The 18011-nt window shown below is 33.8% G+C and overlaps 1 protein-coding gene across 1 annotated transcript in view; it reads right to left on the bottom strand.

Annotated features, from left to right (window-relative positions):
• Positions 1–317: 317 nt before the first annotated feature.
• Positions 318–18011, bottom strand: part of LOC118191063 (WD repeat-containing protein 13-like) — a 39428-nt gene continuing 21734 nt past the window's right edge. Inside the window, exons 9-13 of the mRNA XM_085819307.1 lie at positions 9782–9865; positions 4582–4640; positions 2906–3025; positions 2667–2791; positions 318–624 (exon numbers count right to left, since the gene is read on the bottom strand). Coding sequence (XP_085675433.1) covers positions 440–624; positions 2667–2791; positions 2906–3025; positions 4582–4640; positions 9782–9865 — 573 coding nt within the window. The 3' untranslated portion in view covers positions 318–439. The remainder of the gene's footprint in view (positions 625–2666; positions 2792–2905; positions 3026–4581; positions 4641–9781; positions 9866–18011) is intronic.

Genomic DNA, 18011 nt, shown 5'->3' with positions numbered 1-18011 from the left:
ATGAAACTGCACTGAAGATGAAATTAAGCTATTTTGGCAAATTTGGTTTATAAGGCATAAACATTTTTAGTGTTATATTGCACCATGTATATGCACTAATAAACTTTTTTTGGGGAGGGTGTATTGTTATAATTTAAACACAGGAACAGATTGAATGTGGAACCTCATTAATGAAAAACTGGAATGAAGTTCTTTCAAAAAAATTTTCTGATGAGCCTAGAAGAAGGTAAAATTTGAAAAACAGATTAAAATAGTTCTTTAGGCAAAATCATAGATTGTTTAAAAGCAATATACTGACATTAAAAAATTACAAAATATGTTTTTTTCCTATTTAATTAAAAATATTTACATAAATATTACATTTATTAAAATCCATTGTGATATAAATTATAATTAAAATTAGATATTTCCAAGAATACATATAAATTAGAAATGTGGATCATCGCTGCTCTCTTTTCCATATAATAACCATTCCACGGGCATCACTTGATGCTAAAAGGCTTTCATCGTAATTAAAGCAAACATCAATAACAGTTGCTGAATGGCCCTGTAACTTATTGACACAAGGCTTTTGTTCCCGTTCCAAATCAAAAAAATATACACATGTATCTTCACTTCCTGTAACTGAAATAAAATACAGCATATCAGTTTATGAGGAAGTACTATGAAAATGTTGTTAATTAAAAGTCATTGAAAACATTAATAGTAGTCAGCAATAATGCTATTACAAATTACATGAAAAATTACTATTGGTAATTATGTTATAATTAACACTGTGCATATGATATCAGGGCAGTGTTTCAGCTAGCACATCTAAATTTAAAATGCATAGGTATTTTGTCAAAAGCTGTTATGAGAAAAAGAGATAAATACTGTAAATATAATTATGCAAACCATGTAGTTCGAAAACACTCTAAATTACAGAAATGGTGATATAATCCAAAATTTAACAAAGATTTTCTGACTGAAAAAAAAAAATTATATAGCTTATATACAACCAAAACAAGACTATCGAATTTGATTGTATGCTGTTAAATTTATGCAAAATATTTAACATATATGGTAAAACTTCAGTTTATTCACACTATGACCACAACCCAGGATCATAAAACCACAATCAAAAACCCAGTTAACTGTTATTTGTTCTTTTCCATAGTTCAAATATATATTAAGTAAAGAAATTTTTTTTTCGCTTACCCCACTTTATTTTGATAAAGACAGTAAAATAATACTAATCTTTATTAAAAATATATCCCAAAATAAAAATCTTGTATAAAACATAATGCAATGTACATACACGAAGGCATTAGTGAAAAATGCATTTGCTATAATTAAACAGTAATTTGTAACAAACAATGGTAAATAAATCAAAGTATAAGACATAATTACTTTTCTATAGATGTTTATAATCTGCATACTTTCAAAATGATATAAATGAAGACTCAAAACGTTTATAACATGTTTGTGAAATTTTAGTATAAGGCAATAAACATAACATAATTCATCCATATTAAATACTGTTTTATTATTTTCAAAATTTAAATCAATGAAAAAGTTTAAAGCATGTAAAAAATTAACAGGGATCTTAATTTTAAATGGATCTGGAAAGGAGTTAAAAATCCAAATAATTGGAGTCTGGATAGCTGGAGTTCTATTTATTTTTAAATACTACTACTTACAACATAATACAATTAGATATTACATATTTAATTATTTATTTTCACGTCACAGAGCTAAAGATAAAAAAAAAAAAAAAAAAAAAAAAAAAAAAAAAAAAAAAAAGATTATGCATTTTATTGAGAGGTTCAGATTTCAAGAATTATATTCTGTAATTTCTTGATAAAAACAAAAGGGGAAAAGATTATTCTACTCACATATATTTTGAATATGTATTGAAGTATATTGTTATGAATTTTGTGTAATGTAACATGAATGCCCTCAAGAAATGCAAAGCTTTGCCAGAAAAATAAGATTGCAGGAACAAGTCTATTTAACATGGCTAAATGTAATACCATCTAATGTTGTAAATGGCTGTCTCGCTAAATTGGCATGATATCGCGAAGTCGGCAATAATTTTAGCAATACTTAACACTATGGGCTAAATTCTGTGAGAAATCTGCAAAAGTCGCCAATGGTGACATCTGGGTTCAGTTTCTGTATAACTGTAATGGCACAGTAACTGTATCAGGCACTGTATATACCTTCTAGTAATTTTGTATATAACATTAACTGTGTATGCCTTCTAGTAATTTTAAGAAATGGAAGGCACTGGAAATCCCTTGATGACCAGGACAAAACTACATCAGAGCCCGAGAGAGCATTAGTTTTCAGTTGTCAGAGTTGACTGAAGTTGTTTAGTTCAGAGTACTGAGAGATCAGTGTGCGGGTTCCGCTCTTTAGTTGTGCTTTGCTTAGCATTATGTTTACTATTCTTAGTAGTTTGGAGTGGTAACTACTGATTATGCTCTGTCATATTGAGAACAGCTGTAAGAGTACTTCTGAGGAAAGTTTCAGAATGGTAAAGTGTTTCTTTTGGGAAAATAAATTTTATTAGCTATCATCAGTTCATTTGCATTTAATTCATTATGAACCTGTATGCATGTAACAACATTATTAATGCACTTTTAATTAAAACAAAAAAAAAATTTGCCATAAAATATATTTACCAATACATGCTCCTTGCCGAAATGACATAATAGGGCAAAAAGAACTTCTAATCATTGCAAGCTGAGAACGGTGTTTGACTGGAAATTTCCGTTTCAATTCTAAACTACCATCTTGCCGTATGATGCTAAAATTACAACAATCAACATACAATATTTATGATAATAAAGAAAAATAAGCTTTTCCTTATAGAATGAAAATATACTTAATTTTATTGCTACATATATTTTTCTATATATACCTGAAAAGTAGAACAGCATCAGCCGCACAGTTTGCCAGTAGAGATGGATCCCTTGCTTCTCTGCTTGCCCAGTTACGAGCAGAAAGACATGTAATGGCACAGTTTTCATTCACAAGTATCCTTCATAGGTAAAAAAATGTAATATTGCTCAGAAAAGGATTTTAAGACTCCAAATTATCCATTTCATAGAATTAATATATCATGTTTTAACAAAAGTTTCCCACCAGCACAAATATCGTCTGCGCAAACAATTCATGTTGACGTGCTTAATCATATTTTGACAAAAGATTTTTGGCATTTGAAAGACAAATATTTGCTAAGCACTGTGTCGTGAAATTTGTAAAAAAATATCGTTATCGTTAAGTACAAGGTGTCTGAAATGGCACCTTATACTTAATGATACATTAATGATTACTAATATGTTACCAGATTAAATACGTTAATGATTACTAATATGTTACCAGATTAGAACTATTATGCTACCATCATTTGCTTCTAGTTCTGTTGCAAAAATTCAAAACAGAACGTCAATCACGTGTATAACTAACTTTACGTACTAATGTTGTATCATATAACACTGTGAAAGTTTCGTACCGAAAAGTTACTCAAGGATTATGATAATCAAGAAGCAGAGAGCTCTGGCCGGCATACTGATGCTGATGAGACCTTCCTGTGAAAACGTGTGGAAGAACATCAATATGCAGCCACTTGAGAGCTTGCTAAGGAGTTAGACATTAGTGCAATGTCTACTAGTTGTGCTATCAATCGCATAACGTTGGTGTACAAGCTCAATCGTTGGGTGTCGCATGAGCTCACTCAAGCAGATAAGGACAGACATATTCGGACCTGCACTAATCTGCTCGAATATCAACACAAAGACAAAATTCTGGACCGGATTGTCACTTGTGATGAAAAGTGGATTTACTTCAACAACAGAGGCCGAAAAGTGGGATGGTCTGTACCCAGTGAGCCTGTCGGCAGGGTTGCAAAGCACAGTTTGATTAATAAAAAGATCATGTTTTGTATCTGGTGGGATTGCCATGGTATTATCCACAAATAGTGTCTGGAAAAAGGTAAAACCCTTGACAGTAAGGTGTACAGTGAGATGCTAGTCCGTGTTGATGCTACTATCAAGGGAAAATATCAAACTGGGTTCTCATGTGGAAGGGTAATGTTCCATCAAGATAAAGCAAGACCACATGTGTCTGAATTCACCAGTTGGACTCTATACAGACTCGAATGGGATCCTTTGCCACACCCACCATATAGTCCCGACATCGCCGCTTTGGACTTTTACCGTTTTTCACACCTGCAGCTACATCTTGTTAGTGCTATCTTCCATTCTGCACAGGACATCCGAAATGAAATTGATCTGTTTTCGGATTCATGGCCACCACGTTTCTCGGCTGATAGCCTTGGAAAAACTTCCAAAACGTTGGCAGAAAATCATACAATTTGGTGGTGATTACAACCTGCACTATAGATATTGCTTTCATGTTTTTTGTTTTGTTTTTTTCTCTAACTTGATTAAGAATGTTTTTTTGGCGGAAAACTTTCGTTACAACCACATATAAATGATGCTGTCACAAAATCAAGATATTAGTTATAACTATACTTCAATTCAATCATTATGAGAATTCTCAAATCATTAAAAAGTTGACTAATAAAATTCATACTTTTTTCCTTTAGTTAATCTTCCAGAGTGCAGATCAAAGAGGTATGATACAATGTAACCCTGAGAAGAAAATTAAAAGTTGTACTTCAATATATACTAGTTTTATTAAATCTAAGTTTGGTGGCTGAATCATTGTTTCAGTCATAGAGTTTTATAAAACATGTAATTAAATCAAATGTTTACAGAAAAATTGAGAAATTGCTCAAATGGAAGCTAATCAAAAATTAATTTTCCAACCTAGAGCACAGGTTCTTTAATTTTTAAGGAAACAGGAACAGCAAAAGCATATTTTTTATGAATAAGAAGTTTATGAGTAAAAAGAAATAGAGATGGTAAAAATGTGAGAACAGAATAACTAGAGGATTATATATAAAAAAAAATCATGTTAATCTAAAAAAAAAAAAAAATATTGAAATTATATAAATGTTTGTCGTCTGGCAAAATAACAAACGTTTTGACCAGTGTGGAGTGAAGATGAGTATGAGAAGGACTTTTGGATGTTTTATGTTACCCTGATAGACTTCTTTTATAGGAATGGAAAAAAAATATATTATGTTGGAAGTCAAACAACAAAAATCAGCAATATATTTGCACATTTTCCACGACTAGTTTCAATAGTTTAACTACTGAACCATCTTCCTCAGCTGCCAAAGTGCAAACGAACATGATAGGATAAGAATGGGTTGATAGGAGTTAAGCTACTGACACCAATTATTGATGAAACAAGAAAACTAAAACATAATTTCCTTAAAGGCTGAAGGTAAAGATGGATTAGAATTAGGGTTGTTAACTAGAACAGAAAGATTTTTTTTTAATGTGAAACACACCATTGGAAGATGTTTTTTTGAATATTTTTGCTTGCAGAAAAATGGAAAGTGTGATTTTAGGACAACAGCACTGGGTAACAGAGGACTTCTATGTTTCACTTTCCATAACATATGCCTCATGTTATTTAACTCAGAATTTTAAGGCTAGTTTGGCCAATGTAAATTAAACCACACTGGCAAGGAATCCTATAAATATCCCAGGAATTCATATCTGGAATGGGGTCCTTGAGTATGGAACTCGGAATTTTATTGATGGGAGAATAAACAACCCGAAAGTTAAATTGCTGCAAAATATGTGCAACATTACAGCTAATTGATGGAAAGAAGGAAATGACAACAGAATTTTTATAATCTCCTAAAACAAGAGTGTGCCTTTTGGTGTGTTGAGATGAGAATTTTTTAAATGCTTGGTTAATAATGTTGGGTGAAAAGTCCCTGTCAATAGCAACTGCTTTTAAATAATATAGCTTTTGATCAAGAGCCAATCTGGAGGAGCAATCCTTAAGTGCATGGAAAACAAAGAAATAAAATGAAGTTAACTTCTATTTAGTCGGATGGCATAATTTGAAGTGTGATGGAAGGCAATCCAATGAAGGTTTATGGTAGACAGTAGTACTGAAGTTGGATGTGTTATGTGTGGCCAAAATTTTGAGGAATGGAAGAGAATTGGATGTCTCAAGTTCAAAAGTGAAGTGAATAGCAGGATCAATGGAATTCATTGTTCAAAGAACTTTATTTAAATTATCTTTATTACCATCACACAGGGCAAAAGTATCTTTTATGTAGCAGAACTAGACCAGAAAGTTTAAAGTTTCAAATAATTTTGATTCATAATAATGCATGTAGATATCAGCCAGAATGGAACTAAGAGAGCTTTCAATGGCTAATCCCTCATGCTTACAATACTTATTTTGGAAAATAAAATGTGTTTGTTTCAAGGAAAGTTGAGTAAAGGAAGTTGGCTCATCAATTTCAATGCAGGAGAAAAGAAATTCACGAAGTCTGATTTCTAGACTTAATGCACCTTTCACTAGAACACTGGTGAATAATGATTTTACATCAAAAGAAACCATAAGTAAATTTCTAGGAGAAATGCTTTTAACTTTTTAACAAACTCTATTGAATTTTTTATGGCGTAAATTTTATTATCTAACAGAGTTGAAAATCTAGAAACTAAATATTTAGATAATGGGTAAGAGGCAGTGCTTAAATTTGATACCATACAGCAGAAAGAAATACCACTTTTATGAATTTTGAAAAGAGCATATAATCTGGTACACTTCACAACAGATTAGGATAAGCAGTTGCTTTAAGTTTTCTTGTTTTGTCAACAGATGGCACCAGTAACTTAACTCCTGCCCAGCTAGCTAATTTTAATCTTATTCATTTGTACTTTGGCAGCTGAGGGAGATGGTTCTGTAGTTAAACCATCGAAACTAGTCCTGGAAAATTTGTAAATATAGTACTGATTTTTGTCCTTTGACTTCCAAAATAATCGTTGTTCGGCATGTTTTTTTAACCTAAATTAAAATATATTGTGCTTAATGATTCTTTAGTTCAACATTATAGAAAAGGATTCATAATAATCCTTTCATTAGCTATCATAATTATAGTTCCATTATTCAAAATATTTTGCATAAAAAATTTCAAGATCTAACTTGTACCAAATGTTAAAATCTGCTTAAAAAAAATTACAATTTAAAAAAAAAAAAACTTCAAGCATTCTTTAGTATGCATTTGTAATCCTTTTTGATATAGTTATCAATTTTTTAATAATTCATATATATAAGGTCTATCAGAAAATTATGTTTGTTTGGGAAGCAAAAGAAAATAATACATTTTTCATACCTTTAATAATATTTTTGGTACTATATAAATTCTTGGCAACATGATGGCAATTTGCAAATATACCAATTTTGAAAAATGTCTTCTTCTTAGAGATGAAGAACTGCTTGGTTGACATCTGCTTCAGTTTTGATTTTACTCCCCCCCCCTTCAAAAATTTTTGCAAGGAGATAAATAAGTTATAATTGGAGGGTGCTAGATTTGGGGAGTAGGGTGGACAGAACTTCTAAGCCTAGTTCTACAATTTTCTGATAAGTCACCAAAGCAACATGTGGTCTGACATTACAATGATGCAGTATGATGTGTTTTCTAATGAGCATTGCCAGCCTCTTTTCTTTGACTGCTTTGTTTAAACTATCCATCAGCTGACAGTATCATGTGAAGCTTTTCGTTAGGTTTCAAATGTTAATACAGTCAAATACCGAAAATCCACCAACCTGAAATCTGCGTTGCCTCTCAAAATATAAACATTCAGTTTATATGTTCCGGAAACCGCAACATGGAGTACGAAATATCAAAGAAAAAATACTTACTGGATAAATGACATCATAATTACCGAATAATAATGAGTTATAACAGAAATACCAAATTATTGACATCATGATAAGAGTTTTTTCCCCCTCCAATCCGCATCGAAGTAAAAAAGCAGACAATTAACTCAACTCTTCTTTCAAGTTAAAGCTTTGCGTTGTATTTTCTGAGCTTTGTTATTTCACAAGATTGTTTAGTGATGTCGTTTTTTTTTAATCCGGATATTTTGTGGATAAATTAAGAATATTTTAAATTTCAGCACTTTCTAATACAATGACAGATAAGAAAAGCACTCATGATTTTACTGCTTGTAACGTTGAAAAACGTAAACATGTTCCATTAACAGTAATGAAAAAAGTGGAAATTCTGCTAAAGATAGAGGCAGGTGCTACTGCTCAGTTTATAGCAGAATCATATGGAATTGCCACACGGACTGTGTATGATATACGGAACAATAAAGAAAAAATGTTGAAATTTTACAGCAACAGTGATTCTAACACAGGAATCCAAAACCGGAAATCTTTACATGAGGCGAAATTGGCAAACCTCGATGCTGTCTTCTACGAATGGTTTTGGTAGTGGCGGAGTGATGGGGTACCTATTTCAGGACTACTCCTTACATTAACTTCGTTCACGCAAAGAGGGGCTAGATGCTTGTTTGAGAGAAAAGGGGAAGCAGATTCATGCTGATTTAAAAATAGGGGAGGCTAATGTAAATGATCAATATAATATAATCAGTTTATATATGTAATAATAATTTAACGCATATAATTAATTATTGTATTAATGTATATAATAATTTAATTAAATATATTTAATATGCCTTATTTACTTTGCACTTTTAGTCTGAATATTATCTTTTCTGTCCTGAAATCCGCAAAATCCTAAAATCCGCACAACCTCTGGTCCCAAGCGTTGCGGATTTCTGGACTTCTACTGTAATGTATTGGTCCTTGGATATCACATATACAGCATTCTTTTATTCAGGCGCAAGCTTCGTTTAGAAGATTAGGGGGCAGGTTGTCCAGGTTCACAGGCTCTTCTCCAAATGATATTTTCGTAAGCAATCTACTTTTCATCACCAGTTATCATGTGACTGATGAAGGGTTTGTTGTTCGAATAAGGAGAAATCCACATATGATGCCTCGATCATGCAAATTTTTTTTCACTTAATTCATGAGCCACCTATCTGGAATATTTATAAACCAATCCTAGTCTATGAATATGGTCTAAAATGATTAGCTGAGATGAGTGAAACTTTTCTGCGATTTCTGACATTATCAACAAAGGATTTTGCCCCATTATAGTGTTGACAATATCGTTATCAAATAAAGAGGCCACCCAGAACTTAGAATATCATTAACGTTGAAATCATCTGCTTCAAATCATCTGAGTATTTTATCTGAAATTTCATTTTCACCAAAATCTTTTATTAATTTTGATATGCTTCTGTAGCATTCTTCTTTGTTGGAATTTGCACATAATACAGAGTTTTAAATGAACTTTATCGGTAGCCATGTTTACACAATGGCAGCTCACTTAATAATGATGCAAGACACTTTTATTTCAGTTAATTTAGTATACTACATGTGTATAAATGCAATGATAAAGAGAGACAGCCATATATGTTTCAAATGAACCCATGCATGCATGCTGAAACTTGAATGAACATTTTCGGACAGAACTTTCCAGTAGACCTTATATTTTAGTCCTGACATTCTTTTTTGATGATCCTACAGATAAAGCATATATACAAAAAAGTTAACTACTTCTCATGTTACTTAAAAATGGTATATGCTTACAAATGGAGATATGAAATGGTTTAAATGAGCTCAGTGCTCTTGGTTTTTGGCTTGTTTATCAGCACCTTCACTCAATCATACCAAAATTTAAATAAGTCTATTTGTTCAATAATGTTAAAAATTTTAGATATTTTAATATAATTCTAAATTTTGTTAAAAAAAAAAGGTTTACTCTTGAGACCATAGTTCAACATACACGATCATCTCCAGCCCACAGGAGCTTTCCAGAAGGATCAAATACTACGGACAACACACTTCCAGCGGTTTTACTGCTGCCACCCTATTGAATATGGAAAATAAATGTTAAAAAAGTATAATTACTATACTTAGTACATATTTCCAAAATGTATTATAAATCCACATTGAACGAGAAAAAGTAATAAGAGAAAATTTTTAAATTGCTTATTAATTACATGCAAGTAAGTTTACATTTGCATAATGTTTGCTAATTATATAAGATCATTAGAAGCTGAATTTTCAACAGAATATTTGTATATGAATTTACCACTATTCATTTAATATATGAATCCACACAGAATTTTAATTTGAAATATTTTATGTCTTTTGTAGCTACATTTTGAAAAACATCTTTATGGGCTACTTTGATTACTAGCAAGTAACTTTCCAATATAACTACATGTATTATTTTTAGAACACTACTTTACAGCAAATATATTAGCTTATAGTAATTTAGTATATACAGATCATAAATAAAAAATGGTGCCAGAACCTTTTATAGTGCAAGAATTTACATACACATAAAATTCAGATAAAACAATTGCTTAGAGGAAGTAATTGAACAATCACAGATCAACAAAGCAATTTCTAGAAAAGTAAAAAGTCTTTAGATTTTCTATTCCAGATATCTTTAATTTTGAATCATCTAAGAACCTACAATGCATACCCCCTACATAAAAAAGTGATTTGAAGGCATTCTATTCAGCTCTGAATTTAATAATTTCTATTCAGAACTAAATAGAAATTTGATTTTTTTCTCACATTTCACTTATTTAAATTTCTTCGGTCTTACTAAATTTTTAAAAATCCGTATTAGCAAGTAGGCAACAAACTTGTTCGTAATTTTCCGTTTTATTTTGAATTACAGAAAAATTACTGTAAACTACTGCGAAAATCATGTTTCAAGGAAAGCATATCAGGTTCAATGTTCCGTCTTACTTTCTTTGGGAACATGCAAGGACCTGACTCGGAACAGGGAGCTTACTAAAGCTATGTTCAATAACTGTGGGAAGTAGACAGGATACACAAGAAGGATATACAAAACCCTTTATTTTTCTCTCTTTACAATAACTTCCGTACTTCGGAATACAAAGACCCACTACTTGTGGTCTAAACGTAAGAATATAAAAATATAACTAAACGCTAACTTAACTTTGAAATAATAAACGTGGAAGATTGGCCTTATATTAACAGGAAGCCGTATGTAGTACAGAGAACTGTTAACACTACAATACGTTTAAAAATTATCAAGAGGATTAAACCTCTGGCCTGGAAGGCAACCAGCAACTGAGTAAAACTTCTAAGGTAAGCGGCCTGCTTCGATTAACTCCTTCCTCTCTCTCGCTTGGCAAAAAGCCACAACTTAAGTACTTGGCGTTCGCCAGACAAACTTTGCATAAATAAGTTAACGCTTTTAATTCTGGCTGGAAGTAGAAAATAAGAAGTGATAGTAAAGATTTAAAATAAAATAAACGTTAGTAAAACTTAAGATCCTTACATACTTCCCGCCAGAGTTAATTAGTTTGAAACTGAGGTCTAAAACGACCTTGTTGAAAACTTTTAGCTTTAGAATCTAACGCGAGGCCAATCTTTTACAAACATTTCTCACTAGATACTAGAAATTTAAAAAAAAGAAATTTGTTTTTACAATAGGAGCTCCAAGGACACGCAATTTTTCATCTGTACTGCATCTAAACAGGAGCTTTTATTCAAATCTGGTTCCTTCCAGAGATCTGGAAGGAAAACTAGTTTAATGAAATGTTACACAATGAAATGGCAAGTAACATGCATATTTATATTTCTCTTAACATTCTTATTTCATTCATGACTATTTTAATTATCTCTCCCCGTGCTCTCTGACATGTGTTGTAAAAGAACACCAAACACAAATGTGTTTATGTATACGTGTTCAACACTTCCTCCTACAATCAAAACACTAACGTGTTAAAATTCAACATACCAAGACCTCTTAACACACCCTAACTTCAACTCTAAACCCTGAAGTACTATTCTGAAAGTGGCTAACTCTGAAGTGTAGCGTCAGAGAGCCTAACTACATTCATTCAACCTTTAACACATATTCACCATGATTTGGTCTTTTTTACAGTCACACGAATAAAAAAAATTTTTAACATTACTTTCACTTTTACCATATCACGGTATTTCTTAATATTTAAAATAACAGTTCACATTGTATATAAGAACATATTAACATGCCGTTAATTTTACGCATTTGAAACATACATTAGTAGTATATTGTTAACTTCTATTCTTTTCAAAGCAAGTGCCGATTCTTTCTACATTGAAATACTACATTTCAAAAAGTCTTTCAGACTAAAACTTCTTTCTTGCCAGAATGTTTTAAATAAAATTTATACAATAACTTTTACAATATTTAAGTATTTACACATCGCTATTATACATCAACTTTAGTTTTACGCTCGAGTAATTAAAAAACATAATACCAAAATCGGTAACAACTCATTTCTCACCCTTTTGGCAATAAAGGTAGACCTCGCATGAGTTAAAACTTCTTGAAATCTGCCACTTGCAGTAAGAATGAAAGATTAACTTAAGTTTGCAAAGAAACATAAAATTTTACTTATCTTTGTGATATTCGGACATTCTTTTCTGAGCCCAGTCCTGGAAAGTAGCACAGATTCTCGTTTGATTTATCCTCCTTTGTGTGCGGGCTCGCCCTTCAGTGCCTTCCTCTAGAAGCTTTCTTTTTTCTCCAGTTCGGTCACCCTTGAATACCTTCTTTTTCGCCTCTGTCTGTGGTCTTGGCCGTTTGATGGCAGCTGGACTTGGCGGAACCGGGAAACTTCTTTCGCGTTCCTGCTTGGACCTTGTTGCTGGCCGTTCAAATTTTCCTTGTAACTTTTCCTCCGCCGCTGGTGGCCCTTCCGCAGTTCGGCGACATTTGCTGTGGAGAGTCCTGTCGGATGAGCAGATCTTCCGTTTTAGAGCCGGGTTATAGTTGCCGTCATTTCTCCTGGCTCTCTTTGCATACATCTTCCTTCTCCCTTCTTCATTCTGGGGGTGTTCGTGAGCTCTCTTTTCTGGACGGTGGAACGGCTTCTTTTTCTTGTTACCTTCAATTTTCCCGCGGGGAAACTTTCTTTTCGCTTGCTCCTGCCTCTTAATGGCTTGCCCTTGTACTTGTCGTTGTTCCACCTCTGGAGCTTGTGCCTGCAGTGTCTGCCAAACCGGATCCTGCAAAAGATCTGTAAATATTTGCATTTTATTACGCTCATAGTAGGGTTTGATTTGATCAATGTTTGCGGAGAGGGTTTCACCATTCTTGGCTTTTAACACTACTACAGCGTGAGTTATTTTTTCTATGACATATGGTCCTTCAAATCATGGAAAAAATTTGGCAGTTTTATCTTCTGGTGCTAAAGAAAGTGAATGCTTAATTTTTAATACTTCATCCCCTACTTTATAAGTTACTCCCCGTCGTTTCAAGTCATAATACAGCTTTTGTTTTCTCTGTGCTACTTCAGTATTCTTTTTTGCTTCTTTAATTAGTTTTTCTATATCACCCATTTTAAATTCTGGGGCTCTTTGTTGCACATAAAATAATTTATCTAACGGCGTTATAATCTTTCTACCTAAAAATAACTCAGCAGGAGTTTTGCCCGTTGTATCATGTTTTGCGGTCCTAAGGGCGAAAGCAAATTCATTGACATAGTTATCCCAGCTTTTATGAAAATTTTTAACATAACTACGGATAATTTTCACTATATTTCTATTGACCCATTCCGCTGTATTTGATTGCGGCCGATACGGGACCATTTTTAAATGATATATGTCCAGTTTTTGGCACATGTCTTCAAATACATTACATACAAATTGAGGACCATTATCCGATATAACTTTTAGGGGCGCCCCGTATTTTAAAATATATTTATTTAAAATAGAATCAGTAACTAATTTCGCAGAGGCTCATTTTAAGGGAACAATTTCGGTCCACTTACTAAAATGATCAACCATAACAAGGAGATAGCGACTTTTATTTAACTGACTTTTTGGGAAAGGGCCCAATAAATCGATGCCAATTATTTCATTTGGAAATTCGGATTTAATACTATTTAGAAACCCGGCCGGGCGGAAATTAATATAATTAACTGCTTGACATGTTGGGCAGGACTGGACATACGCCCTTGTTAACTTTTGCAGTTCAGGAAAATAGACTGCCTCGCGTACGCGTTGGATAGTTTTTCGAATACCAGCATGAGAAGCTAAAGGGCTGTCATGGAGCTCCTGCAGGATATTTAATCTAAGACTAGCTGGGATAACAGGTCGAAATTCGTTGTTGGAATTCGTAGTTTTTGTATAAAATAATAGACCATCTATTAGTTCGTAATGGGCCGCCCTATTTCTTATCGCCACAATATCTTGGTGGCTAAAATTTTCAGGATCCTTTAAATACTCATAAATGCTTCCAAACATCCTTACCCAGTTCGGTTATTAGTTTCTCGGGAATTTATTGTACATGCTGTGAGCATTGCCACCTTTACAGTATTACCTTCTTCATCTATTTTAATTCTGGATAGGGCATCTGCTACGATATTTTCCTTTCCGGGGGTATGCTTGGTTACCAGATTATATTCTTGTAGCTTGAGTGCCCATCTTATTAACCTTGGGGATAAGTTTTTCCCTGAGTACAATCTAGTTACCACCGCATGATCAGAGTACACTGTTATTGGCACCTTTCCAAAATAGACTCGGAACTTTTGCACTGCTAACAGAACTGCAAGTGCCTCTCTCTCGGTCGCGGAATAGTTTCTTTGTGTTTGATTTAAAGTTCGACTAAAAAATGCCACGGGCTGCTGATTTTGCGAAAGTACCGCTCCTACCGCATAATCCAAAGCATCCGCTGAAATTTCTAAATTCTCATCCTTTTCAGGAAATTTCAACACAGGGGCTTGCGTTAATGCTTGTTTTAATTTTTCGAAAGCACTATTGGCTTCAGCCGTCCACGAGAATCTTGCCTTTTTCCTTTTTAATTTTAACAATGGTTCAGCAATAGCTGCAAAATCTTTTATAAAGGACCTATAATATGAACAAAGTCCTAGAAAAGAAGAGAGCTTCTTCACCGTGTTTGGAGTTGGATACTTTTGTACAGCGATTATTTTTGATTCGTCTGTCTCGATTCCTTTCTGAGATATTTTGTAACCTAAATATTTTAATTCAGGGGCTGCAAATTTGCACTTTTCGACATTAACTTTTAGACCGGCCTCATTTAATAAAGAAAACACCTGTCTTAAATCCTGTACATGTTGGTCAAGATTATCACTAGTAATAATGATATCGTCTAAATAGATAAATGTAGACTTTCCAAGAACAGGCCTTAACACAATGTCCATACATCGCTGAAATGTTGCCGGTGCCCCTGAAAGGCCAAACGGCATACGCAAAAATGCATAAGTGCCAGACTTGGTTATAAAAGCAGTCTTAGGCACGTCCTCAGGCCTAACCCCTATTTGAAAATAACCAGTCATTTAGTCTAAAGTCGTCATATATTTGGTGGATGTTATGTTCCTTAGAATTTCTTCAATAATAGGTAACGGATATACCGGATATTTAGTTATGGAGTTTAATTTACGGTAGTCAATTGCGAATCTCCACCTTTTTGGATGTGTCAAAAGATAGTCATTATTTTTCTTACATAAAACCACCGGGCTAGCATAACTACTTGAGATGGGCGTTATGATCTTTTTACGTAGCATATCGGTGATATGCCATTCTATAATTTTTTCCTTATTCTTATCATACTGGTATGCTTTGTGGCAAACTGGCATTGAATCTCCGGTGTCAATACTATGGTTAGTAACCTGAGTAAATCCTGGAATATCACTAAATAACGAAGCAAATTCACTTACCACTTGTCGGATTCTTCGTTGCTCTTCATTAGGCAGGTGGTCAAGGTTTAACATCGGCGGTTCAGCCTTTTCTTCACGAACTGGTTTCATTGTCAGCTTAAGGGACGCTTCATTAAAATCTAGCGTTGCTTGTGACTCTGAAAGAAAATCTATTCCTAAAATAATATGTGCTTGCAGATTCTTTACTATGAAAAACATAACCTTTACTTGTTCGTCCTTGATACGGACATACAGCGGTAATTTACCTATACACTTACATCTTTCTCCTTGCGCAGCTAACACTGTCGTATTATCCGAATTATATATACGATATTTCCAAAAATACTTCCTAAAAAAATCTTCTGCCACACAGGAACACTGCGCGCCTGTACCCAGGAGTGCGGTGGCTGGGATATTATTCACCAACACTTCAATCTTCGGAAGAGTCAAATTTTTCACCATTACTGTATTTAACTTGAAGGAAGAGGGGTTTTCGTTGCCTTCGGATTTCCGCACCCTCCCGTCAGCAGAAATCCGTTTTAGTTTAAATTATTTTTCATTTCCGTGCTTTCCTTCTTTTTCCACTGGCCTTGAGACTTTTTTCCTGGATTGCTATTGAACTGTCGACGTTCGCCGGCTGTTTTTGAATGCTCGGGTTTCCTTGCCCACTGATTCGCTTTGCTTCTGTAGTTGTGTGCTTGAGTTTGCTGTAGTCTTGGCGCAACAAATTGGTTTCGCTGTTGATATTGGCGTCTTCTTTCAATGTCCGCCGTTCTTCTACTTACAAACTGGATTGCTAGCTCAAATAACTTTTCCAGTGTAGTCGGATTTCTTAATTCAATAAAGTCTTGCACTTGGGGCAGTAACCTCGGCAAAATCACTTGAATTATCTCAGGATCCGGACGGTTTCCATACAAGAGTTTGAAGACGTGAATTTTTCTTAAAATAAAGCTTGAGAGATTTTCGATTCTTTGCTGATATATACTGAAAAGTTCCGTTTCTAATTTCACACGATCTCTTACAACAGGGAAGGCTTTTAGTAGGGCAGTCTTGAAATTTTCGTAAGTAAAGGTGGGACTTCCTGCTTGACCCAAGAGACTTCTGCCTATACATTTGAACCAATTAGGCGCTTGGCCCCTCAAAGCGCTGGTAGCTAAGGTAAATTTTTGAAACTCGTGCACGGGGTAGAGCATGAAGTGGTCATCCAATTTTTCCAAAAAACTGGTTACCGGTGAGTTTCCATTAAATGTTGCTTCTGGTTTCATCAAAGTGCGCATGGTCTGGACGATGTAAGCAAATCCTTCCAGGGCAGGAGCTGGCATTTCTGGATTCTGAGCCGCTTCTGCAGGCAGCACAGGTTCTTCTTGAAACTCGGCCATGGTTATTCTTCTTCGTTGGGCGCCACTATCAGGTTCAATGTTCCGTCTTACTTTCTTTGGGAACATGCAAGGACCTGACTCGGAACAGGGAGCTTACTAAAGCTATGTTCAATAACTGTGGGAAGTAGACAGGATACACAAGAAGGGTATACAAAACCCTTTATTTTTCTCTCTTTACAATAACTTCCATACTTCGGAATACAAAGACCCACTATTTGTGGTCTAAACATAAGAATATAAAAATATAACTAAACGCTAACTTAACTTTGAAATAATAAACGTGGAAGATTGGCCTTATATTAACAGGAAGCCGTATGTAGTACAGAGAACTGTTAACACTACAAAACGTTAAAAATTATCAAGAGGATTAAACCTCTGGCCTGGAAGGCAACCAGCAACTGAGTAAAACTTCTAAGGTAAGCGGCCTGCTTCGATTAACTCCTTCCTCTCTCTCGCTTGGCAAAAAGCCACAACTTAAGTACTTGGCGTTCGCCAGACAAACTTTGCATAAATAAGTTAATGCTTTTAATTCTGGCCGGAAGTAGAAAATAAGAAGTGATAGTAAAGATTTAAAATAAAATAAACGTTAGTAAAACTTAAGATCCTTACAAGCATAATTTTAATTCCTAATTATTATTTACATTTTTATTCTCATATACTTAATGACAATAACAGGTAACAAAAATCAAAGAATAATTTTAAATTATACATGAAAGAAAGGTATTTTCTGATTATCTGTAACCGTACCAAAAAGTTACAAATTTGTTAAGAACTTTACAGAGTTTCAAGAACTTGTTGGTGACTAAATTTTTCTAATCTAAATGTACAAAAAGTAACAGCCATTTAAAAAATAGCCACCAAATTGAAAATATGATTTCTTACTGATGCAGTTTAGCTTTTGATATGATTTGTGCTGATTCACCATGTTTGGTCCATGTTTTTT

This window comes from Stegodyphus dumicola, chromosome 6, assembly GCF_044657685.1.
Source record: "Stegodyphus dumicola isolate Sdum_Otavi_A_Nest chromosome 6, ASM4465768v1".
Classification (NCBI taxonomy): Eukaryota; Metazoa; Arthropoda; class Arachnida; order Araneae; family Eresidae; genus Stegodyphus; species Stegodyphus dumicola.
This window is presented reverse-complemented; position numbering and strand designations above follow the sequence as displayed.